Source organism: Carassius gibelio, chromosome A4, assembly GCF_023724105.1.
Source record: "Carassius gibelio isolate Cgi1373 ecotype wild population from Czech Republic chromosome A4, carGib1.2-hapl.c, whole genome shotgun sequence".
Classification (NCBI taxonomy): domain Eukaryota; kingdom Metazoa; phylum Chordata; class Actinopteri; order Cypriniformes; family Cyprinidae; genus Carassius; species Carassius gibelio.
The window spans coordinates 28,429,481-28,453,629 of record NC_068374.1 but is presented as its reverse complement, the minus strand read 5'-3'; the positions used below and the strand labels follow the sequence as shown (position 1 = coordinate 28,453,629).

The 24,149-nt window shown below is 38.6% G+C and overlaps 3 protein-coding genes across 4 annotated transcripts; all 3 read right to left on the bottom strand.

The window, feature by feature from the left end:
• LOC127976041 (deoxyribose-phosphate aldolase-like) lies at positions 1–11,950 on the bottom strand. Its single transcript, XM_052580148.1, has 10 exons — positions 11,785–11,950; positions 11,205–11,302; positions 10,979–11,126; positions 9,972–10,067; positions 9,714–9,848; positions 9,428–9,499; positions 3,869–3,928; positions 758–870; positions 540–689; positions 1–316 (listed from the first exon to the last, which is right to left on the bottom strand). The coding sequence occupies exons 1-10, from the start codon at positions 11,813–11,815 to the stop codon at positions 260–262; spliced, it is 960 nt and encodes a 319-aa protein (XP_052436108.1). The 5' UTR covers positions 11,816–11,950; the 3' UTR covers positions 1–259.
• Positions 11,951–13,921: 1,971 nt separating this feature from the next.
• Positions 13,922–21,564, bottom strand: LOC127976020 (interleukin-1 receptor-associated kinase 3). 2 transcript variants are annotated; one of them, XM_052580116.1, is made up of 13 exons: positions 19,959–21,564; positions 19,429–19,611; positions 18,892–18,935; positions 17,678–17,744; positions 17,355–17,506; positions 17,139–17,203; positions 16,934–17,045; positions 16,744–16,862; positions 16,459–16,657; positions 16,162–16,224; positions 15,256–15,423; positions 14,730–15,183; positions 13,922–14,600 (listed from the first exon to the last, which is right to left on the bottom strand). In XM_052580116.1, exons 1-13 carry the CDS (start codon positions 20,071–20,073, stop codon positions 14,473–14,475), a joined length of 1,869 nt encoding a protein of 622 aa, XP_052436076.1. In that variant the 5' UTR covers positions 20,074–21,564; the 3' UTR covers positions 13,922–14,472. The 2 variants fall into 2 exon arrangements, with proteins under 2 accessions (XP_052436076.1, XP_052436082.1); XM_052580122.1 differs by having other exon boundaries at positions 13,922–14,586.
• A 146-nt stretch (positions 21,565–21,710) lies between these two features.
• LOC127976034 (beta-2-microglobulin) lies at positions 21,711–23,566 on the bottom strand. Its single transcript, XM_052580135.1, has 4 exons — positions 23,387–23,566; positions 22,457–22,729; positions 22,329–22,374; positions 21,711–22,191 (listed from the first exon to the last, which is right to left on the bottom strand). The coding sequence occupies exons 1-3, from the start codon at positions 23,448–23,450 to the stop codon at positions 22,361–22,363; spliced, it is 351 nt and encodes a 116-aa protein (XP_052436095.1). The 5' UTR covers positions 23,451–23,566; the 3' UTR covers positions 21,711–22,191; positions 22,329–22,360.
• Between the last annotated feature and the right edge of the window lie 583 nt (positions 23,567–24,149).

Sequence of the window (24,149 nt, the reverse complement as noted above, 5' to 3'; positions counted from 1 at the left end):
TTTTTTTTTTTTTTTTTCATACTGTGAAAGTCAATGGCGACTGTCAAATATTTGGTTACCAAGATTTTTCAAAACATCTTATTTTGTGTTCAACAGAAGAAAAACTCGAGGGTGAGTAAATGATGACAGAATTTTCACTCTGAACACATTAACTTCCCCTTTAAGACAATATGACTTTTCTTTATAGTAGACCTCATAAACAGATGTGAGGCTGTTTTCAGTTTTCATTGGCTCAAATCTCCCCTGATTTTTCACAGATTCAGGCCATAGGAAGTTCATGATATGCAGGATAGCGTCCGGTCACGTAGTGGTAAATCTGTAATAATAAAAATAAAATTAAAATTCTACTTCAGTAAATCAATCTTATTTATACATAACTAAAAGGGCTAATCTATATCCTGTTCATCACAGGAGACCAGGGTCATGACACATACTAGTGACTGTTTCCATCCATAATGGGTGGTAATTATCAGTTTCTCACACCTGAAGCCAGAATAGAGTAGCTGTGAGAGTGTGAAACATTGTGTTGGTTTAATTACCTGCCGTTCGATGTCTGCTAACAGGCTACTCGCTCCCAGGCGGAAAAGGTGAGAATTTAGCCACTCGTCTCCAAGCTCTTCCTTCATCAGGGTCAGCCACACCAGAGACTCCTGCGCTGTACGGATGCCTCCCGCAGGCTTGAAACCCACCTGAGGAACAAAAGCATCAGTCAGCAGGCAGGATGATTTATGGAAAATACGATGATTTTGAGGTTTACCTTGTAGCCTGTCCGTAAGAAGTAGTCACGGATTGCCCGGACCATTACTATGGCAATGGGGTAAGTGGCATTGACAGTCTCCTTGCCAGTTGAAGTTTTGATGAAGTCAGATCCTAGTAGATAGAAAGTACAGGAGACATAAAACCTTTTGACTACTGGCATAAGGTCTGGTCCATTTTCATGGTTATGTAGGCCAAAAAAGCCTTATATATATATATATATATATATATATATATATATATATATATATATATATATATATATATATATATAAATGACTAAAATCTTGATTCATTTAATAATGCAAATATTATTAATATTTGAAAAGCTTTGAATGATCAAATAATTTGACCTTTTTATGAATCAGTCACAATATGGTTAGTTCAGGCTGCTAAATGTCATGCGAAGCCTCTCCCAAAAACAATGATATTTACCTCAAAATTTGATATATGACCTCAAAAAATATGTGTAAAAAACTTTTTGAACATAATCATTAAGATATATTCTCACATGTATTCAAAATGTAAGGAAAATATTCTATTTATCTAAGCAAATAATTAAAAGTTTACTAAATAGAAAAATAATAATAATAATTAATTAAATTAAATAAGAAGAAGACAAAACATGAATTATATCTAATTAATTTGATATTTTTTAAGGTCATATATCATATCTCGATATAAATATCAGTGCATTTTGGGAGTCACACCACCTGACATTTAGCAACCTGAACTAACCAAATAAATAAGTGAATAATTTTGACCTCTAAAAAAATATTAAAAAAAACTTTCTGAACATAATCATTAAGATGCGTACAATCACATGTATTCAAGTTGTAAAGAAAAAATGCTATTAATTTTGACTTGAGGATTAAACCACATGCCATTTTCATCAAGCTGAAAGTTTTCTTAAAGTATACAAAAGATTTTAAAAACTGCAAATGTACTGTGAAAAGTACATTTCTTAAAACATGACATGTGTCAAGATGAATCCGCATACTCCACTGATTAGTAATTCTAAATGCAAAATCTTCCATCTGACATTTGTTTTGTTCCGATAGACAGGTCAAAGTTAGGGGTGCATGATAAATATCGGCCGATAATTAATGCGCATTAATTATTGCCCGATATTTATCGTGAACCCCTAGTCAAAGTTCACTCCAACGAGATCTGAAAATAGAAAGTCCTGCACATTTTTAGCATCTCCATTCAAGAACTTCAGAGAGGCGTCAGATTTTTGCACCGCGACAGGACATTAGTCGCGAGGGCAAGGGAGGCTAGACAAGAACATATGGTCCCGTCTGCAGGGCGCAGAGGGTGTGCGTTCATTCATCAATAAGAGCTTTCATTTCTCCCTTCCTCTCCTTCATAGCCAATTACGGTTTATCAGCGTTCTGATAAAAATAGAAGATAAAATGATGCTTCTAATAGATGAACCACAAACTGTGGACCAGCTCTAACCCCCATCACCCGTGTTCCGCCTGCCCTTCCTTGTGTCTAATGACTGTTCATTACCGCACAGAACAAGATGAACATTTTCCAGTTCATTAAAGATAGGTTCTATATGTTTTTCCACTCTTTCCTCTGACACCCTTTCACTCCATTTCTCAGCCTCTCCCTCAAACTGACATAATCCTTGAGATTCGTTCTGGGGAGTCTTAATTACACGATAATGGATAACGGTTATTAAACGCAGGCGACAGTAATGAAGCTCTATTCATTTGCGGCGGAGCGGAGGGACACTGCCAGAGAGCGTGGGAGTAAAATAGCTCCGGCGTCGGAGATTAATAGGTGAAATTATCATTCAATTTCAGAAACCTCGTACGCAATTCATAGGAACAAGGGGAGATTAAGGAATGAGCACAGAGACAAAAGCAATGCATTTTAATAACGATCCCTATCAGAGCCGCTGACAATTGGGTACAGTAATCGGCTTAATGTGCAATGGCTATTTAAGCATACAGTCACTGGCCTGTTCCATGTGTGTGTGTGTGTGTGTGTGTGTGTTTGGACATCTGGATGCAGAGTGCAGAATGGATGAGCAATGGCGCCACGCTGTGGGCAAAAGATCAAACTATCAAACTTGCTAACAGGAGACCAGATTTAACTGGTTAGCTTGTGAAGTTAGTTCCTGCTGGTGAACTCAAACTTATTTGTGTTCTTCTGAAAAAAGGTAGAAATTAAATCATACGGTAAAAAAACAAATATATATATATATATATATATATATATATAAAATAATAAATAAAAGCCTTATTTACAGAGTAATATATAATGATCATTTAAACAATTATATGCTACATAAATGTTTGTTAGACAATTACAATTAAAATAAAATAAACATGTACTTAACTATATGTTATAATAAAAAACTGAAGCCCTAATTACAGAATAATGGATAATGATCATTACAATTATATGTTTCAAAAAATAAATGCAATTTAAAAAATGTTTCAGCATCTCTGAATTAAAATTAAAATGTATATATATGTTTTGGAATAAACTTTGATAGAAATTCAAGTTTTGAAGATTGATACAACCGTACTGATATCATAATATAGTGATATTCTTTAAAAGAAAACCTCATCAAGTAGTTTGGCATAAACTTGGCATCAGAAAAAAGAAGTATGCATTAATGTAATTTATGATATTATTATATTTGAATATTATAATATTATAAACTATGTCCATATAATAATAATAATAATGTCCGAAGTCATGGGGAGCAACCACAATAAAAAAGAAAGAAAATAATAATAGACAATGGTAATTGAAATAATATAAATTAGCAAAAAAAAAAAAAAAAAAACATTAAATTAATATAAATGCATTAAATCATGAGCCCTGAAATTTTCTCATATTTTGTAAGGCATATTTATCACTGAAGCAAATCAAGCTTGAAGTATAATGGTGTGTAACAGACCTCTAACATTCTACTAATAAACAAACTTATGAAAAACTCTTGATATTGACATTGTAAACTAATTATTCATCTATCTGTTTCTAAGTTCAAGGCTGTACGACTGCAAGCAGTTTCCTAGAGAAATCCCATTTCTGCAATTTACAACTCAATTGCACTTCTGATTCTGAGATCTATGTTTAATGTTCTCACCTGCCATCATGGACACCAAACTGGCCTTGTAGACATTCGTGAAGGTTCTTAGCTCTCCCACTGTGTAAGACTCCTCTTGTAATTACTCTCCAAGCCACTAGGGAGCGCTGTCTGGTACCACATGTAATTACTCTCCCAACCATTGGTGGGCACCCCCCTGCACCTTAATGAGAACCTTCCAGGCCACTAGGTGGCACTAACGGCCGTGAACTCTTTAATTAAGACTGCTCATTAAGTTAATGTTTTCCACCTGTTCTTTGACCTATTTAAGTTTGGCAGTTTCATTGTGCTGTGTTCAGTCTTGAGCCTACCCAGTATGTACTACCTGTGTTGTAGACCTGTTAAGTTTCATTTTCCAGTTGCTTATTGGATTACCTTCTGTTTGGTGCTGTAAAGCTGTAACTGATATTCTGTTTATATTTTACCACTGAGATCAAGTAAAGACTGCCTGCCTTTGGGTTACCTGAGCCTCTGAGTTTGCCCTTCCTTCTGCACATGGGTCTTCTACGAAACTGTTTTCCCCAGTAGACCGGAGGTAGAGAACTAACTTACCCTGACTGGGAGACCCGGGTTCGAGACCCACCTCAGGCACCTCGTGCCAGTCCATCGTGACAGCAAGACTGAACCATGGAAGTAGACCCAGCAGAGGAACAGACTCCTCCCTCCAATGTGGAACGGATACTATCTGAGCTCTCTAGTCAAGCTGCGGCCATTCATAAACATGAACAAATCCTGACTGAGATTCTGCAGCGTCTGAGACTTCAATCTGTATCTCAAGCCTCTACAGACCAACAAACCCAGTCCATACCTCAACTTACTCCAGTTCTGCCAGTCCTGTCCCAAGGTACTGCTCCACCACCTGGTCCCCTGCTTGAGCCTAGACTTCCAGCCCCTGAGAGGTATGATGGGAACCCAGAGAGGTGTCGAGGATTCATTACCCAGTGTACCCTTGCTTTCCAACTGCAGCCTAACAGTTTCCCTACAGAGAGCAGCAGAGTGGCTTATATGACAACCCTTCTTGTGGGAAAAGCACTGGATTGGGCTACAGCTCTCTGGGAGAGGAGGTCTCCTCTCACGTCCAACAGTGATCTCTTCATAGCTGAGATGAGGAAGGTCTTCCACCACCCTGTTAGTGGAGCAGAGGTTGATCATCGACTTCTTCAACTTGCACAAGGAACCCGCAGTGTTGCAGAGTTTGCTATCGAGTTCCGCACCCTGGCTACCGAAAGTGAGTGGGATCAACGAGCCCTGAAAGCTGCATTCCATCGTGCTCTATCACGTGAGTTAAAGGATGAGCTGGCCTACAGAGACCCAGCCCCTGATTTGGAGTCTCTAATTGATGTTGCCATCAGACTGGACAACCGCATTCGAGATCGTCAAAGTGAACGTTGTCATGAGACTCGACTACCCGCGATCCACACCCCCACTGGTTTTGTGGAACCTTCCTCACTGATTGGGTGTCCTGAGGAGCCAATGCAACTGGGAAGAACCCGGTTATCACAGGCTGAGAGGGAGAGACGAATGAGAGATAAGTGTTGCCTGTACTGTGGTGAGTCCGGTCACTTTCGGTCCAATTGTCCTGAACTGGCGGGAAAAGGCAGCTCTCGCCCAAGACGAGGGGGCCTGGGACGAGAGTAATTACTTACCCCCGACCAGCAGCTTCGGGCCTTTTGATTGATGTTTCAATTTCCTGGGGCAATGAACGTCACAAGCTCATGGCTTTCATAGACTCTGGTGCTGCCGGAAACTTCATGGATTCCGCATTGGCAACACAGTTAAAGATCCAGCCCATCATTCTCCATGATCCCTTAACTGTTACCGCATTGGATGGAAGGCCCCTAGGTTCTGGCCAGGTAAGCCAGTGCACCACATTGCTCCATTTTCAAGTAGGTTCTCATAGAGAAGAGATACAGTTTTTTTTAATTAATTCTCCCGAGTTCCCTTTGATCCTTGGGTATCCTTGGCTAGCTCTGCATAATCCAAGAATTGACTGGTCTTCCAACCAGATAAGTGGGTGGGGGCCTAATTGCTGTGTGTCTGGTTTGTCTCTCTGTCATTCTCTTGAGCCACAGGCAACCTTCCCATCCAAGGAGAGCCTGGCTATATCTGGAATGAGACAAGTGGCTTCCACAGATCTCTCTACCTCTCCCGAGTTATCCCGTGTCCCCCAAGAGTATGCAGACCTCTGTGAAGTGTTCAGCAAGGAACGTGCTGCCTCTCTTCCTCCCCATAGACCTTATGATTGTGCCATTGAACTGCATCCTGGCACCTGTCCACCTCGAGGGAGGCTATTCTCTCTGTCTGCCCCAGAAAGAGCTGCTATGGAGGAATATATCAACAAGGCTGTTGACAGTGGATTCATCCGCCCTTCAACCTCACCAGCAGGTGCTGGGTTTTTCTTTGTGGGAAAGAAGGATGGCAGTCTCCGTCCATGTATTGACTACCGGGGTTTAAATCGTATCACTGTAAAGAATCGTTACCCACTGCCATTGATGACCTCCGCCTTTGAACTTCTACAAGGTGCCACAATATTCACCAAACTGGATCTTAGGAACGCCTACCACCTGGTCAGGATCCGTGCCGGGGATGAGTGGAAGACGGCGTTCAACACCCCAACTGGCCATTATGAGTATCAGGTAATGCCCTTTGGTCTAGTCAATGCCCCAGCCATCTTCCAGGCATTCATTAATGATGTTCTACGAGAGATGCTAAACAAATTTGTATTTGTTTATCTGGATGACATCTTAATCTTCTCCCGCTGTTACCAAGATCATGTCCAGCATGTCCGGCAGGTTTTGTCTCAACTGTTAAGAAACAAGCTCTTTGTGAAGATTGAGAAAAGTGAGTTCCATGTATCAACTGTCTCCTTCCTTGGGTTCATTGTCTCCAACGGCAGCATTCAGATGGATCCTAGCAAAACCCAAGCAGTTCTGAACTGGCCTCAGCCTTGCTCTGTCAAACAGGTACAGCGCTTCCTTGGGTTTGCAAATTTTTATAGGAGGTTTATAAGAAATTTCAGCTCTATTGCAGAACCCCTTACAGCCCTTACCAAGAAGACCTCAAAGCCATTTCAGTGGACTGAAGGGGCTAATCAGGCATTTGAGCTGCTCAAGCACCGCTTCACCTCTGCACCCATCCTGACCCTCCCTGATCCAGATTTGCCTTTTGTAGTAGAAGTGGATGCATCAGATGTCGGCGTGGGAGCTGTTTTGTCTCAACGGGCCAAGAGGGACAATAAGCTTCATCCTTGTGCCTTTTTTTCACGTCGACTCACCCAAGCAGAAAAGAACTATGATATAGGTAACCGAGAGTTACTGGCGGTGAAGCTGGCACTACAGGAATGGAGACACTGGCTAGAGGGGGCCAAACACCCATTTGTCATTTGGACAGATCACCGGAACCTCACATACATCCGGGAGGCTAAGAGGCTGAATCCACGCCAGGCCCGATGGGCTCTCTTTTTTAACCGCTTTGAGTTCATTCTCTCTTATCGACCTGGCTCAAAGAACTCAAAACCTGATGCCCTTTCGCGACAGTTCGACATGCCAGATGTGGAGGACAGACCTGAGCCCATCATTCCCAGCTCCAAGGTGGTGGCAGGGGTTCAGTGGGGAATAGAAGTGGCAGTAAAGAAGGCTCAACGACAACAGCCTGACCCAGGTAATGGCCCCCCAGGCCGCCTTTTTGTTCCTAATGTTGTACGCTCTGATGTGTTGCAGTGGGGACATGCATCTCTTCTTTCGGGTCACCCTGGAGTTGCAAGAACTTTGAAGCGCATCCAGACACGGTTTTGGTGGCCCAGTATGCAGGTGGATGTCCGAAGATTTGTGTCTGGCTGTTCTGTATGCGCCCAGAATAAAGAGTCTAAGACCCACCCTCAAGGGCTACTCCATCCTTTACCCATCCCAAGACGTCCATGGTCCCATATCTCCCTGGACTTTGTTACTGGACTTCCTAAATCACAAGGTAACACAGTCATCTTGGTGGTAGTAGACAGATTCTCAAAAGCATGTCACCTGATACCTCTGCCTAAGATCCCCACAGCTTGTCAGACCGCAGACCTCATGATGCAGCACGTCTTCAGGATCCACGGGTTTCCTCAAGACATGGTCTCTGATCGGGGGTCACAATTTACTTCTCGATTTTGGAAAGCTTTTGGCCGTCTAATTGGAGCATCCATCAGTCTGTCTTCTGGTTTCCACCCTCAGTCTAATGGGCAGACAGAACGGGTCAACCAAGAGATTGAGAAGACCCTCAGGTGCCTGGTGTCCAATAATCAAAGCACCTGGAGCTCCCGTCTGATCTGGGCTGAATTTGCTCATAACACCCTACACCATTCATCCTTGGGCATGACTCCATTCGAATGTCAATTTGGGTTTCCCCCAGTTTTGTTTTCTGAGCAGGAACTGGAGGTCCAGGTACCTGCTGCAACTCAACTAGTCAAGCGGTGTCGTCAGGCCTGGCGGAGAGCACGTACAGCCTTACTGAGAGCATCACAACAGCAGCAGAAACAGGCCAACAAGCACCGTAGAATTGGGCCATCACTACGTCAAGGTCAGAGGGTGTGGTTGTCAACTAAAGATCTTCCACTTCATCTAGAGTCTCGGAAACTGGCACCCCGATTCATTGGTCCTTTTAAGATCCTTAGGAAGATCAACCCTGTGTCCTACCAGCTACTCTTACCAAGGTCTATGCGCATCCACCCCACTTTTCACATTTCACGTTTGAAACCGGTTGTCTGTTCTCCTCTGTCCACAGCCAAGAAGCCCCCTCCATTACCCCAAGTCGTGGGTGGGCAGCCAGTGTATACGGTCCGTCGACTGCTAGATTCACGTCGAGTCCGTGGGAGTGTGCAATACCTAGTGGACTGGGAGGGTTATGGCCCAGAAGAGCGGTCCTGGGTGCCAGCTAAAGACATCCTAGATCCAAACCTGATCAGAGAGTTCCACCGCCATGACTCCAACCAGAGCCAACGGAACGTCAGGAGCCGTTCCTGAGAGAGGGGCTCCTGTAAGACTCCTCTTGTAATTACTCTCCAAGCCACTAGGGAGCGCTGTCTGGTACCACATGTAATTACTCTCCCAACCATTGGTGGGCACCCCCCTGCACCTTAATGAGAACCTTCCAGGCCACTAGGTGGCACTAACGGCCGTGAACTCTTTAATTAAGACTGCTCATTAAGTTAATGTTTTCCACCTGTTCTTTGACCTATTTAAGTTTGGCAGTTTCATTGTGCTGTGTTCAGTCTTGAGCCTACCCAGTATGTACTACCTGTGTTGTAGACCTGTTAAGTTTCATTTTCCAGTTGCTTATTGGATTACCTTCTGTTTGGTGCTGTAAAGCTGTAACTGATATTCTGTTTATATTTTACCACTGAGATCAAGTAAAGACTGCCTGCCTTTGGGTTACCTGAGCCTCTGAGTTTGCCCTTCCTTCTGCACATGGGTCTTCTACGAAACTGTTTTCCCCAGTAGACCGGAGGTAGAGAACTAACTTACCCTGACTGGGAGACCCGGGTTCGAGACCCACCTCAGGCACCTCGTGCCAGTCCATCGTGACACACTGCCAGGATGGTCTTCATATGGGCGTCTCCACAGGCCTCTCTGAACTGCCGGATCTCATCATAGAGGGCTGAGGAGATTATAGAGACTAAAATTAACGGTCATCCAGTTGTATGTTCACCAACTACCAAACTAGAACTAAAGAAAAAAACATGCTGATGGTTATGGCCAGTGTCAGCTAGTCAGTCTAGAAGAGACCAGCTTAAACCAACAGCAAAATTATAAATATTATTTTTTTGTGGGAGTAGTATCTGAATTTCCTTAGTACCCATTGTTACACACACCTCCCCACTGCCCAGTGAGTGCCAAAGTCCGGTTTATGACAATATCGATCTCCGTAGCACCATCCTCCACAGCCATCTGTACCTCTGCGAGACGGGTCTTCAATGGGGTCTGTCCAGCAGGGAAACCAGTAGCCACTGAAGCAAAGAGAATGAAAAAAAGAGAGCGTGCGGTGAGACAATGCGGTTGCACCCTCTCTGGGAAGATGTCTGAGGAAGGAATGAAACGTGTTTTGAGATCAGCTGTTTCAAATGTCTTACCAGATGCAACAGGAAGACTAGAGTTGGCTGCTTTAAGAGACTTCACGGCATCAGTCACCCGTGAGGGGTACACACAGACTGCTGCAGTCGTGATTCCTGAAATCATGCACACACACACACACACACACACACACAGTGTTCAGGTTGGAGAAAACTAAAATTAATATAACGTAAGACAATATAATGTAAAAACACATAAAAATGCAGAATGAAAATATAAAGAAAACTACATAAAAGTCCTTTTAATGTCTAATGTTTATTATGTTGCATACAATTGTTTTATTTAGGAAACGGTAGAATTTAAGTTGTTGAAGTCTCTGATCTCTTCAGTCAGTCAACTTCTGTGAAAAGAGCTTTGTCTCCCTCTTGTGGGCGGATCTACAGTGACAAGCCTATATTATTTACACTGAAAACCATAAACACAAAAATATATAAATAAAATAGATCTCACCATTCAGAGGTCTGAGGCATGGTAAGACATGTTAGTGACTTAAAAACACAGAAAAAGTGTTATATTGTATATTGTAGCAATTTAAAATAGCGGTTTTCTATTTTAACATATTTTAAAATAATAATAATAATTAATGGGATGCAAGATTATTCATTACATTTATTTGAAATTGAAAACTTGTAAACAGTAGTGTATTATATTTAAAGTGAGAGACTCCCTTTATTTGTCATTAAGCTGTATTATATAGTATCATTAAATGCACTAGTATCTACTATCTGATCTAACTATCTGCACGGATCCAAATTTCTGAATTGATTTGTCAGTTATCATGATCTAAAATGCTTCTAACAGTAATTTGTTTCTTGGATTTAAATGGTTTAAAATGCATTTTTAGTTACATTTAAGAGGGACATTTTTTTTTATTTTACATTGCAAACTGCAAGATTAGTAACAGAATGTAACACAGATGTGGAATCAGTCATTCGAGAGCAACAAGAGGGATGATGTGTCAAAATTCTGAAAAAATCCTCCAGGCAGAGGCACCTTTCTGACAGACCTTTGTTGTGCATGTCCATGCTCTTCAGCAGATCATGACGGATTGGCTGTGTGGCCTTCATACAGAGTCGATGGACATTGGAAGGTGTATCGTCACCAGCGAGGGTCGTCAGATCAATGCACGTGACGGCCTTCAGCAACCAGGCAGCCTACAATAACAAAGCAGGTCATTAAAGATGTATTTGAGCTGGCATAAAGCAAAATCGGGAATACAGTAAACGGTTTACCTGCCACTGTTTTTTAGCCACTTTGCATCCCTGGATCTGCTGAGCTCGTTTAAGAACAGCCTGAGTGTTGACTCGGACTTTTGACACCCATTCCAGATCTAAAAAAAGACAAAAAATAAATAATAAAAGACGTTTTAAAGTCAGTTATTGTCTTGTTATTTCCCTCTGCTCAATGAGACACACAAGTCATGTGAGATTCATTAAGTGCGTTTCATCTGTAAATAGTTTTAAAATAACTGTATATATGGAAGGAAGGAAGAAATCCAGAATAAAATTTCAAATTAACTACAAAGGCCAGAAGGTTGAATAAGGAGTTCATAACTGGTCAGATGGAGTTAAAAATTAACTACACATAACACTAAGAATATACTTTGCACTTTACAGTTTTCAGCGTATAAACTACATCACACCCATATTATCTCTAGCTCAGTCGTAGTTCACAAAAAAACATCTGTCCCGTTTAATTAAATGTTCACACTATCACGTGGAAAGGGTAACTTAGAGTCATACATTAACGTAAACGCCTTGCTTCGTTTGGAGACTATGCTAATAGGATGGAATTAAATAAAAACCGACTCACCAAGATGCATTCCTGGATTTCTAGCGGACATGATTAAAATATAAATTACTGAATGCAATGAACTGAAAACAATAGCGTTGATTTGAAGTAGTAGCACCACAAACTGCTGACAGCTTTGACGACACTGCGCGTCTTCCGGGATTGCTCGTCACTGATTCGCCGCTGCAGAACTCTTTCAGCCAATCATTTCACAACTACGCAAGGCGTAGAATGGTATTTAACATGACATTGTAATATTTTCTTGATTAATAATAAAAAGGAAATAAGGCATAATTCAAATTTAAGGGGAAAAAAAACACATTGATCGCATGATTAATATTTAGCTCTGTGAATGTCAATAGCAACCAATTATACAAACACATTTTTAATGCTACCTAAATTTCAGAAAGTTAACAATACTAAATTGAAAACGTATTATAATATATACAGGTGCTGGTCATATAATTAGAATATCAATATTTATTTCATTAATTCCATTCAAAAAGTGAAACTTGTATATTATATCCATTCATTACACACATACTGATATATTTCAAATGTTTATTTCTTTTAAATTTGATTATTATATCGGACAACTAAGGAAAATCCCAAAATCTCAGAAAATTTGAATATTGTGAAAAGGTTCAATATTGAAGACACATGGTGCCACACTCTAATCAGCTAATTAACTCAAAACATATGTAAAGGCCTTTAAATGGTCTCTCAGTCTAGTTCTGTACGCTGCAAAATCATGGAGATGACTGATGTCTTGGCCGTTGTCCAAAAGATGACCATTGACACTTTGCACAAGGAGGACAAAACACAAAAGGTCATTGTTTTCGGAGGTCGATGTTCTTGCATCACAAGCCTTCCCCCGTAGTCTCTCCATCACAGCTCTTTGAAGAACTTTCCTCACATCCAAGTGGATCTTCTAAGAGTCTCCCTCAACAGGTCCCTCAAGCATTCAGAAATGTCTATTTCGTAGCTGAAGAGGTTGTGCCACCTTGTTGTTCTTATTTATCAGCACCTCTTGCTCGTTTAGGAAAAAGGCCCCTTCAAATGCAATTTTCCACTGTTGCATCTTCTCCAGCAGCATCTTCTGTTCAATGTATGTGCTTCCAGAGGTTCTTTCGTGAATTTATTGAATGGAAGAAACAAATAGTTTTAAAGGCTATGAAAGTAGGTGATAAAAGTGATCCAACCTGAGGTAATGACATTTGATTTGAGCTGTTCAGCCACAGCTGAATCTTCAAAATCCTGCAGGACATCCGGGACATTGATAGGCTCCACATCTGTGTCATTGTGCAACCACTCCATAAGCATGTTAACAGAGGGTATGCCTCATACTCTTTAAGAAAAGAGACAAGTTTCCAGTCCTCTGATCTCAGATTGGTGCGGAGACTATAGGAGGGATAGCTGGAGCGAACGGTAAAAAACCTGCGCCTCCCACAGTTAACTCTACAGTTTACTTTCCACCATGGATCACCAAGGTGAAATTGGCCTGTGACCTTGTACTTCTTGTTACCAGCCACTAACAACACAGAATGAAAAAAAAGTTTAGTTCCTCTATCAGGAGTGAGAAGAAAGAGCATGGTAATTTTACATGAAACGGAATAAAATTTAAGTTAATTTTACCTGTATAAATGTACAGTTTAAACAATTAACGGTGCAATCACTAAACATTGCTACTTTTTAATATTAACCCATTTACTCAAACACAACACTTGTATCCAACATTTATTTATGGGATGTAAGGGTATAAAAAAAGCTTAAATGTATTATTAAGATTTAAGCTGGTCATCACTGGTCCTAAGCCAGCACATGACCAGCTGGACCAGCTTAAACCAGCTCAAACCAGCAATCCGGCCCACAGTATTTGGGCCCCCAATTAGCTCTGGCCCATATGCAGGTGCATGCCCTGCATATCAAGACGCTAAGCCCCTGGTTTTGGAGAAATAACTGATTAGTTCACGTAATGAAACTCCAAAAAAAATAAAATAAATTATTACTTCCTTTTCCAACAACTGCTTGATTAGAAAATGAAAAGGACTAAATGAGTGAATGGCTTTTAGAAAATACATATTATAGATGATGATATTACTGCAGCACACAACAATCAGATTATCCCAAAATAAAAGTTTCAAATTAAACACACGTATTGTGGTTTCTTTCGTTTCTTTTATTGTCAAGAACTCTGTACATCATTTTCATGTGGTTAAAATGTGTCCGCACATAAATTAGATCAAAAAGCACTTTTGTTTCCACAAATTAGTTATACTTGCTAGAGTCGTCTAAAACATGAGATATTGAGAGATTCATGAACACTATAAGGTAGCGATGACAACAAATTCTTTAACATGGTGTCATCTTTAAACTTTAAAATCACTCTTTTAATGAATTATAAATATGTAACGTCAACTACTATAAACTACCACCACCCTCTTAAAGTGACAGTAGTTGTAAGTCTATATAATTTTATTTTTACTTTTGATATTTTTTTTGAAACAATTTTTATGTAACATCACCCACACCCACTTTTAATCTTTTTTATTTTATAAACTCGGTTTGGGATATTATGTAAAAATACTGTTAACATATCTTCAAATAATTTTTGAAAGAAGTAACAGACATTTAAACAAAATGATCACCAGCACTACCCATTGCTGAATTTTTATAATTTTTTTTATAGAGACGTCCAACCTTACTGATTCACTCTGATTTAAGCGAAAGAAGTTCTTCAGTTTTTATAAACCCCTGGTTGTACAGATGAATTTTATTCTTTATTTTCTCTTTTGCTGGATTTGTGATGCCATTCTGAGAGGGCTGGGCATCATCATCTGAAAAAGAAAAATAATGGATATTAATGAATACTGAACCTGCTTGGACATAAATTAGTTTGTGCTGACAATGAAGTTTGACAATTCTGAGACAGATTTCACTGTGAATGGTCTCTTGAATCTACTTGCCTAGTGTGGCACATAAAACAGACTGACTGAAGCCATTTGCACAGCAGTCCTCACATCCCAGCACTTCGGTTCCAGTGCTACAGCTGCACTCCACAGGCCAGCTCCCATATAAGTCCAAGCGAGCTGCAGAGTCTGACTGCAGACTTTGTGATGCTGAAACCACTTTGTCATTTTCCTGAAGACATTCCCTGAGGGAATGCGACAAGTTTGCATCTCCAACACTCAAGAAAGTAACCTCAGACTGGCTGCACTCGCAGGGTTCTGCCAGACTAGGAACTCTGGGAGGTAGCGGTTCCTCCAGTGGGCTGTACATTTCATCAAATTCAATGGGCACGTTTAGACGCTGACTTAGGCCATTATATGATCGCTGAAGAGGGAATGTATCATCTAGTGTGTTCGGCTGGTCCTCAAGCTGTGCAGGTGTGGGAAGGATTTGGTTTAGTCTCTGAAGCACCTGAAGAGGAATACAATTAATTATATAGAAGTCTATATGTGTATGTTTGCATAAATGAGAATATTTACTAACCATTTCCATGCTCGGCCTGACTCGCATTTTGCTGCCTGTGCACTCCAGTCCGATTCGGAGCAGACAAAGTGCCACCGCAGTAGGCCAATGCTCAACTTTGGGATCTAAAAACCGCAGACAGGCATCCACAGAGCTTTTTTGCTCAAACTCGGAATGCAGTACATCTCTCTAAAAAAATGCAATGGCTTTAGTCAGTCAATTATATTAATCTAAAATATGAATTATATTAAAAAATTCACGGAATTCAAAATTTCACAATAATATCATAATATTGGAAATTTAATTCTATTACAATTTAAACAAGTAGTTGTAATGACAATTACTATTTTAAAACATTTCAAATGTAATGTATTCCTGTGAAAACAAAGCTGCATTTTCAGCATCATTACTCCAGTCTTCTTCAGTGTCACATGATACTTCAGAAATAATTCTAATATACTGATTTGGTGCTTGAGTAAAATATTTCCTTTGTTATCAATTTTGAAAACATTACTGCTGCAAAATGTTTCTCTGGAAACTGAGACAGATTCTTTTTAGCATTTTTTGATGGATAGAAAGAACAGCATTTATGGCTCTCAAAAGCAAAAATTTAAAGGGGTCGACTTGCTTTAATAATCAAAAAACACATTTGTTTTCAAATACTGTACATTATTGTAGGTCCTCTATGCCCCGCATCTCTTAGAAGCGTTGTTTTCTACAAAGCCCCTCCTTCCAACAAGCGCAGTCTGCTCTGATTGGCCAACTGACCCAGTGCATTGTGACTGGTGGAACACTTTGGTCTTCTTTATGCACCCAGAGATTGTAACACTCCAAAGATAATTTTTTTTAAAATCTCATAATATGACCCCTTTTAAACTAGTTAAAGTAACAATTTGTATAATTTTTATTCTTTAAGTTGAATCTTACCAAAAACAGATTTGTTGCTGACTCGTGTTTCACCTTTTGTCCTGTACAGGTCTCTAGTATAACCTACAAGCATAAAAATAAATATTAAAAGCATTTTCTGAAAATTTTTTTACTTTGATAATTTTGGGTCAGTCATGTCAGACTAGTAATAAACGAGAAAGAAATTTTAAGGGCCAATATTCTGCAGCTAAAACTGAACTGAATCAATGAATTGAATCATTGACATTAAAATGCTGAGAAAAAGCTTTATTTGTGATCATTTTAATATAATTTTTTTAAACAGGATGGTGGACTCACCATGCCAAAGCTATAAACATCAAGTTTGACTGATAGCTTGCCATCACGGATGTACTCCTCTGGCAGATAGCCAAGGTTGCTATGGGAGGCTGTATCCATGATGATAGTGCAGCTCTGGTCCACAGAGTGTGGTCTGAGATGAGCTAATCCAAAATCGGATAATTTGGGCTGCAGGTGCTCGTCCAAAAGTATGTTTGAACTGTGAACAGAACACAAAACAAGCTCATTTCAATGCACCATCTTCACAGGCACCTAGAATCTGTAGATCTGGCTTCACACTGGCACCTCGTAATGTTTCCACAAATAACCATGCACGGTTGTGCAGTGTGTAGATGGTGGACTGCCTTTGCGGTGCCTTTGATGATGTTCAGCCTTTCCTGCCATGATAGAGGCCTCTGAACTTCCTGTAACAAAGGCAAGTGTAAAAACTTTGAAGACTTCAACTTTAGTTTCAGTCTGCTGGCAGATGATTTACCTCATGAAGCCTGTGGAACAATGATCCGTTATGAAGGTACGGATAAACTAAACAGAAGCGATCTGCCTCTGAAAAGCTGCCCCATAACTCCAAGATATTAGGATGGAGGTAGCTAAGTAGACAAAATTGAGAGCCATGTCAAAAAAGAAAAACACCATTTGAAAAGTGACTGGAATATGACAAAGCATGCACCGACTGAACCTACAGTTGTAAAACTTTAATTTCTTTGGTGAATTTTTCCCACAACGTCTTCCAATTAGCCTTGTTTTCCTGTTAAGATAATACAAAATGTGATCAGTGTTTTTCAAAATATCATGATGTGTGTATGTGAAATCAGATATTAATTGGTTCGGACCTGTTGAAAAACTCAATTTGCAAAAGATGATTTGAGTTAAAATTTTAGATATTCATATATTATGACCTGTTTGAACACTTTTGCCACAAAAGACCTGTTTCCCCATTTTCCGCAGTAGACCTCGGCGAACACGCTCGATCCTATTTTTAAGTCCTGGTGGAAATGTCTCGTTCCCTCTAAGACATCAGAAAATGTGATGAAATACTTCTGTTTTTCACCTGAAATGGACAAAAAAAGGTTTAATCTCAGATCCTCATGAAACCCCTAAAAACAGAAATGAAACTTTCGACCTAATATCTACAGAGAAAGCTACTGTTAGTATGTACAATAATGGCATCTTACAATGAAAGACAATGAAGGTCAATTTGAAATGCGCTTGTACCAGTTACCTTTAACAGACACAGACTCTGGATAAAGAGCTGGAGTTTGACAGGACTTCTCAGAGTTTGGCAGATACTGATTGGAAAACGAAAAATACAGTTAGAGTGAAATGTGGAAACATAATATATTTGCATAATGCAATTAAATAAGCAAAAACAAAATTGCTCATTTTGCAAGTGCACATTCTTTTTACTTTCTAACACACCTGAACCAGAATAAAGTCAAGCACCTGAGCAGCATCTGCTTTAAAACTCTGCAGGTTGATAACAGCATTAAAGGGGTCATATGATGTTGCAAAAAAAAGCTCGTCGGTCTGAGCTTTTGTGCTCTGATTGGCCAAATGCCTCATGCGTGTGACGGAAATGTCATATACTGTGTTTTTACTTGTGTTGTGTTGTGTTTTTGTCTTGTGTTGCATTGCGCCACGGCGCGTAAACATAAAACCATGTGTGCATTTGTGATTGGAGAAACGACAAACAACAAGCGCTACTCGACCCCAGCGGTTCTCAATCCCAGTCCTCGCGCCCCTCAGCTCTGCATATTTCACACATCTCTCTTTGTTCAAACCTGATTCAGATAACCAGCTCGTTAGAAAAGAGCTCCGTGCATGAACTGTGTTCCCGTTGACATGGTCCCTACACAGTGTTCATTGCTCCCTAATCTCTGAGCAGAAGAAAACTTTTGAAGTTGACCTCACTTCGGAACATTCATTCACAGATTTACGCTGCGAATCATCTTCACACACGGACAAATGTGAAATGATATACCTCCTTAAATAAATCGAATTTAAGTTCACATCTCGCACACTTCAGTGCACTTTGAATGGAACATATATGTTCGCTTTGAAACTGGAATCATTGAGGAATATCCTTTGATGTGCACTTCGCAGGGCACTTACATTCGAATAGAACAAACGTCCGAAGCGATAAGAGAGACATAAAGTGCAGAGCAGGGGTGTACGAGGACTGGAATTGAGAACAGCTGCTCAGTCCACAGCCACACTGCTCAAAACTCACATTTGAATCATCAGTGGCAAATCCTTTACATATGTAAATGTACTTATAGACATAAAATACATTGCTTACGTCTGTATATTTGGGTTGAACTGTTCTGGAACATGTAAATACAACTTAACCACTGATTTCTAGTTGAGCTTTTAACACTCCAAAGAGAAAGGAAAACTTGAAATCGCATCAAATGACCCCTTTAAAAAAGACATTACCTTGGCAAACAGAGGGGCTGAGGATGACTTCAGTTTGCACGAGTCTAGAAAAAAATCAAATATGTTTGGTTACGGTTTGTTATAAAGTGCTTTCAAAGGAACATCACTAGCAGTTTCATTATATGTTGTCTCCTGATTGATCGCGGTTTTGTTGGTGATATGGTTCGTTAGAACTGCACTGTGGTTTACATGCAGCGCTGTGGTTATTTCAATCAATGTTTTGTTTTGCTTCGCTTTACAGTTCACTTCATATATAGGTTTGTTAAGTTCCTCTTTAAAATAAAAAATATATATTACTACTATAATAATGCCATATGCTATTCAAAGCTTCTGTCTTAAAAGAGGAAGCTGTGTAGGCAGTAAAATGTATACAAACCCCTTGACTTCCTGTTAATATATTAGTTACTTTACATTAAAACTATTAAGTATTTAATATATATTTCTTTTGCCATTTCAAATGATTTTTCTTTAGTAAATTATTGTTTACTGTAGACTACAATAACTGTAGTAGTCTTATGATTAAGATGAAGATTCTACCTTGCGATTGGAAAAGACTCCTGGCTCTACTGTGACCCATCTCATCCAGAACCTTCAAAAGATCCCCTACAGTTTTATTCTGCTGGGCCCACAACCACATGAGCTCTTGGGTTGGACTTTTTCCAGCAGCCACATACATTTCAGTACATCTCACTTCAAGCTGACTGGGAAGGATGTGAGCAGCTGTAAGGAATCAGACAGGGATGAATATCAAATTACTTAAAAACATTACAAAAAAATTAGCAAATGTCTTAAATGACTTTAAAAACTAGAAGCTTGCTCGTTGATGGTAGACCATCTTGGACCAACTAATGACCACACTGTACTGACAGGACCAGCTAATAACTACAATGTTACAAAAAAAAAAAAAATAGAAAAAGAAAAAGAAAAAAGTTTTAACAGTGACTATTTAACTTTGACACATTCCTAAAGAAAATAAATATTGAGAAATTGATAAGACAGTCACTGAGCCTCATACTTAACTGGTAACGGTCGTACAAAGTTATGATGGTAAAGTGATTTTTTTTTACCTAAAGCTCTCCATCCCAGACCGTCGATCCCGCTGTCCATCAGTCTGCAGAAAGACCCCATCAGCACCGGCGGGACGTCGAAGAGCAATGTCGACGTGTCTATTTTACCTGACATGTCTCGCTAGTCTTGACCACACAGGTGTGTGAAGTAGCCTATGCTATGACTAGATTTAAATTCATTCCTCTCGAAGTGAGGACTCTACAGTGCTCTCTTGTGTTGATAACTCTTGCTACAGCATGGAATTTCCCAAACCCCACCTACATCCTCTAAATAATTTGGCTAATACCCTCAGAGTATTTGCTTCTATGAGAAAGGTTGCGACCCATTCAGCAAAACAAATCAACACACACACGTTTACTTAGTTATCTACATGGGCACATTACACAGACTTCTATTGTTTTATATACATATAGTTAAACACGTTTTAATCTAATACCACCCGTACCCCTAACCTTACTCCTCATAGAAATCTTCCTGCATTTTTACAATAAATAATACAAATATTTACTCTATTTTTATACCAGTTTTGCTCACTTTTGGGTAAAAAAAGTATGTACACACACACATACACACACAATCCAGCAATTAATTTAGCAGATAATTAATACATTATATACTTAAGAAAAATTATTATTATTTATTAATAAATTATGTATTTTTATTACATCCTTATATCATTTAGTTACTATTTTATTACTAATTTAATAGCCTATTTAAGAACTGTATTATACATTTGTATTATTCATTTTATATGGACAGTAAAATAAAAGACAATAATAAAACATACATATTAATACGTATTTGATACAATTTTTAATACAGTTGTATCGAAATATACAATTGATATATGATTGATACTTTGTACGTAAACTGTAAAATAAGTTTTAACGGTCTGGCAATCCTTCTAACTGTAATCAGAGATCAAGTTCATTTATAGCTCTACAATGTACAATAGAGGAGACTTCAATTTAAAGAATAAGTGAAAAAAAAAAACTAGACTAGCTTATCTAAAAGAGCAAGTGCACAAAAATATAAATTATATTTAATATTCTATAATATAGTCTTAATATACTTTTTAGAATGACAATGAACACAAAATGTAATTAATATTTTAGCTTGACAAACTGTATCTAAGGCTATATGATCTAAACAAATACATTTTTAAATTTTAATACTGTTGACTACACAATCTACAGTTGTGCATCAATAAAGATAGATTCACTCAGAAATAAAACACATTTCTTTATTTACAAAGTGTCTCTAAAATTACAATAGCTGGTGATTTTCAGCAGTATGATTCACGGTATTTCAGCTTCATGGTTGCATGATCTGTGATATTAATATGACCGCTTGACGTCAGTTGTGCCAGAGATTATGCTCTTGATGATCAGAGGCGCGTCAATGTCACAGGTTTCACGAGAAGTCATGTGACTTTATCTTCAGCGCGCGGCAGAATCGGCAATGGCGCGCGAAACAAACTGCTTATATTTTCTGGTACTTCAGGCCATAAAAGAACTATGATGAAAGGAAAAAACGCCACATAACGCAAAATTTTCAATAGCCTCATAGAAAAGCGAAACTCTACTTGTCGCCTGTTTTTAATCCAATCACCACCTTAGTTGTTCTGTTGCTAGGCAGACATTTATGTTTTAGGTTGGGGAAATAACTGAAACTCACTATAACGTTGATTTAACTTCAGTACAGGCATTAGTAGTAGAACTTTTTTGAAGCAAATAAACACAACTGTTCCATTAGGGTTTTCTAAACTTTATTTTCCCCACTTAGAATGACATTTATCTTAAACGTGTCAACTTGAATTATTCATAGTCATTAAATAGGCTAGCAGTTTGCAGTGGTCTTATTTGTTTAAAGAGAGAATTGATTGTGAAATTTGTATATTTGATTATACAAAATGAAGCCCAAAAATAGGCAGAAATATTCCCCACTATTGCATACTTTACAGAATTTACACAGAGAGGAATGAAACAGTGTTAGAACCCGGAAACTGATCAAAACATATTCAAAAACATGTAGCAGCTATTTTGGTTAAATTTATCCTTAAATTCATGAAGAAAAAAATGGTAACTCAAGAAAAAGCTAAAATCGATGGATTGTGGAAGTCATCTGTATCAATAGTAGCAACTTCTTGAGCAACATCTGGTTTGTAATATTGAACAGCAGGATATTGTAGTTTCTGTAGATGATGGAAAATGTCCAAAACGTGAAATTATCCTAAGAAAAAGGAAAGAAATAAAGAAACCAATGAATTCATCTTAACAATTCTGAAATGCCTCATTTTATTGGCAGAATTTTTTTGGGGGGGTTTTTGGCTATTTATTTCCATGAATAATAAACAATAATAAACTTACCGTCCTTTTCTCTGCCTTTGACTGTTTTAGCTTTACATATTGGGCTCTGCGGAAAGTCATGAGATGTTCAATAAACATGCAATGTCAATTCACAAGGTATCTTCTTGAAACACACACTTTGCACTAACCCCAAACATAGACATTTTTATTGCTCATGTGTCGAACACTGCAGGCGTAGTTCTCTCCTCTCTCTGGTTTGAAGGTGACGCTCTTGGTAAGGTGAAACTGCCAGCCCTTTTCGAAGGCCAGGTCAGTCTGCTGGGTATTTGAGAGAACCTCACCATCCTTCAGCAGTTCAATAGTGATATCAGGAGGGTGGAAGCCACTGACATGGCAGATTAGGGTGTTCTCCTTCCCATACTCTCCAGGAAAATGACTGTACACCTGGACCTTGGGACTGGCTGAAAGTAGAAAACAAAATATTGGTTTACAAAGATAACATTGAAATAAATATGATCGTAACACACATTTAAATTATGATAAACATAACAAAAAACACCAAATAAAAATGTATGTCGTCCTTTTTGACTCTATACAAAGAAATCTGGGAGGGAAATGTTTTCTGATTCGGGAATTTTCCCAAACATCAGAATTTCTTCTCACTAACATGCAGAAAAAGATATTATGCAATAAAAAAAGAAAAACAGTGTGTTTAGCAGCAGGTAACATACAAATGATGATTTATTATATTTCTTAAAATTAGTCATTGTAGTTGTAAGCCCACAAAATAAAGACTTATGTTATAATATGTTTTAAACTGTGTTTTTTTAATTACAATTTGACAAACTATGGTTCTAAACTCAAATGAAACTACTTTAACTGACATGGCGCACTGTTTTTAAGCTATTTCAAATGTAGCTATGCTAGGAGACGACCCTTAGAAAATATTGATTAAATCACTTTACTATAGATACACACATAGGCTAGCACTTAAATTTATGTACTTAGATAATTCCTGAGGGGAACTTTACATGCATATCAGAAACTATCAACGGTAACACAACACAATAAACAAACAATACAATACAGTATTTACATATTCATTATGAATTACTTACATGTTTTCCCTTGTACAGTGACGTACAGCACACAGAATAGGGCAAAAGTGATGAGTGATCTCATTTTTGGTGATTTAGTCCAGAGTTTTAAGAAGAGTATGCTTCAGCTCTCAGGCACAATGCAGTTAATATCGAAAGTAAACGACCAGTATCCTTAAATGCACTGTCATCACCGTCACAAGGACAGCATGCAAAATAAGACGCAGCCAATAGCAAAATTGCTACAAGTTGTTACTAGGTAGATTTGACATAGGGAGGTTGTACAGACTGTGGAATCGGTTTGGTGGAAACAATCCCTTTGGAAATACCCTAATTTACCAAAACAATAATAAGACTCCTCCCTTTTATTTGTTCACATAAACATAACCAATCCACCGTCATGCAAATTGAAATCGACAAAAGTATTAAAAAACCTGTATTTATATAGTGGTCCCATCCATTAACATTATTAATGTTTTAACTAACATAATCTAACATAAGCTATACATTTCTTACAGTATGTATTTATCTTTATTAACATTAGTTAAAAAAAATACAACTGTTATTCATGTCAGCTCAGGTTCATTATAATGTTAACAGATATTAACTGTTAACGAATAAGTAAATGTTGAAATTAATATTAACTAAGATTAATAAATGCATTACAATTATTTTTTATTGTTAGTTCAGGTTAACAAATGTAGTTACCTACATAACAGGTTTACAATAATGTTCCATGGAAATGGAACATTGTTGTAAATTGTCATCATAATAGTAAAGATTA

What these genes read in the sequence shown, in the direction of transcription:
- LOC127976041 (XM_052580148.1), bottom strand. Translation starts at nt 11,815, where the DNA reads ATGTCCGCTAGAAATCCAGGAATGCATCTTG. An exon ending in CATGGACATGCACAACAAAG is followed by an intron (nt 10,068 to 10,978) that starts GTCTGTCAGAAA and finishes GCATGATTTCAG; the next exon opens with GAATCACGACTGCAGCAGTC. An exon ending in TAGTCTTCCTGTTGCATCTG is followed by an intron (nt 9,849 to 9,971) that starts GTAAGACATTTG and finishes TCTTTGCTTCAG; the next exon opens with TGGCTACTGGTTTCCCTGCT.
- LOC127976020 (XM_052580116.1), bottom strand. Translation starts at nt 20,073, where the DNA reads ATGTCAGGTAAAATAGACACGTCGACATTGCTCTTCGACGTCCCGCCG. An exon ending in TGGCAAAAGTGTTCAAACAG is followed by an intron (nt 17,204 to 17,354) that starts GTCATAATATAT and finishes TTATCTTAACAG; the next exon opens with GAAAACAAGGCTAATTGGAA. An exon ending in CAGCAACAAATCTGTTTTTG is followed by an intron (nt 15,424 to 16,161) that starts GTAAGATTCAAC and finishes GCATTTTTTTAG; the next exon opens with AGAGATGTACTGCATTCCGA.
- LOC127976034 (XM_052580135.1), bottom strand. Translation starts at nt 23,450, where the DNA reads ATGAGATCACTCATCACTTTTGCCCTATTCTGTGTGCTGTACGTCACT. An exon ending in CACTGTACAAGGGAAAACAT is followed by an intron (nt 22,730 to 23,386) that starts GTAAGTAATTCA and finishes TTCTACTTTCAG; the next exon opens with CCAGTCCCAAGGTCCAGGTG.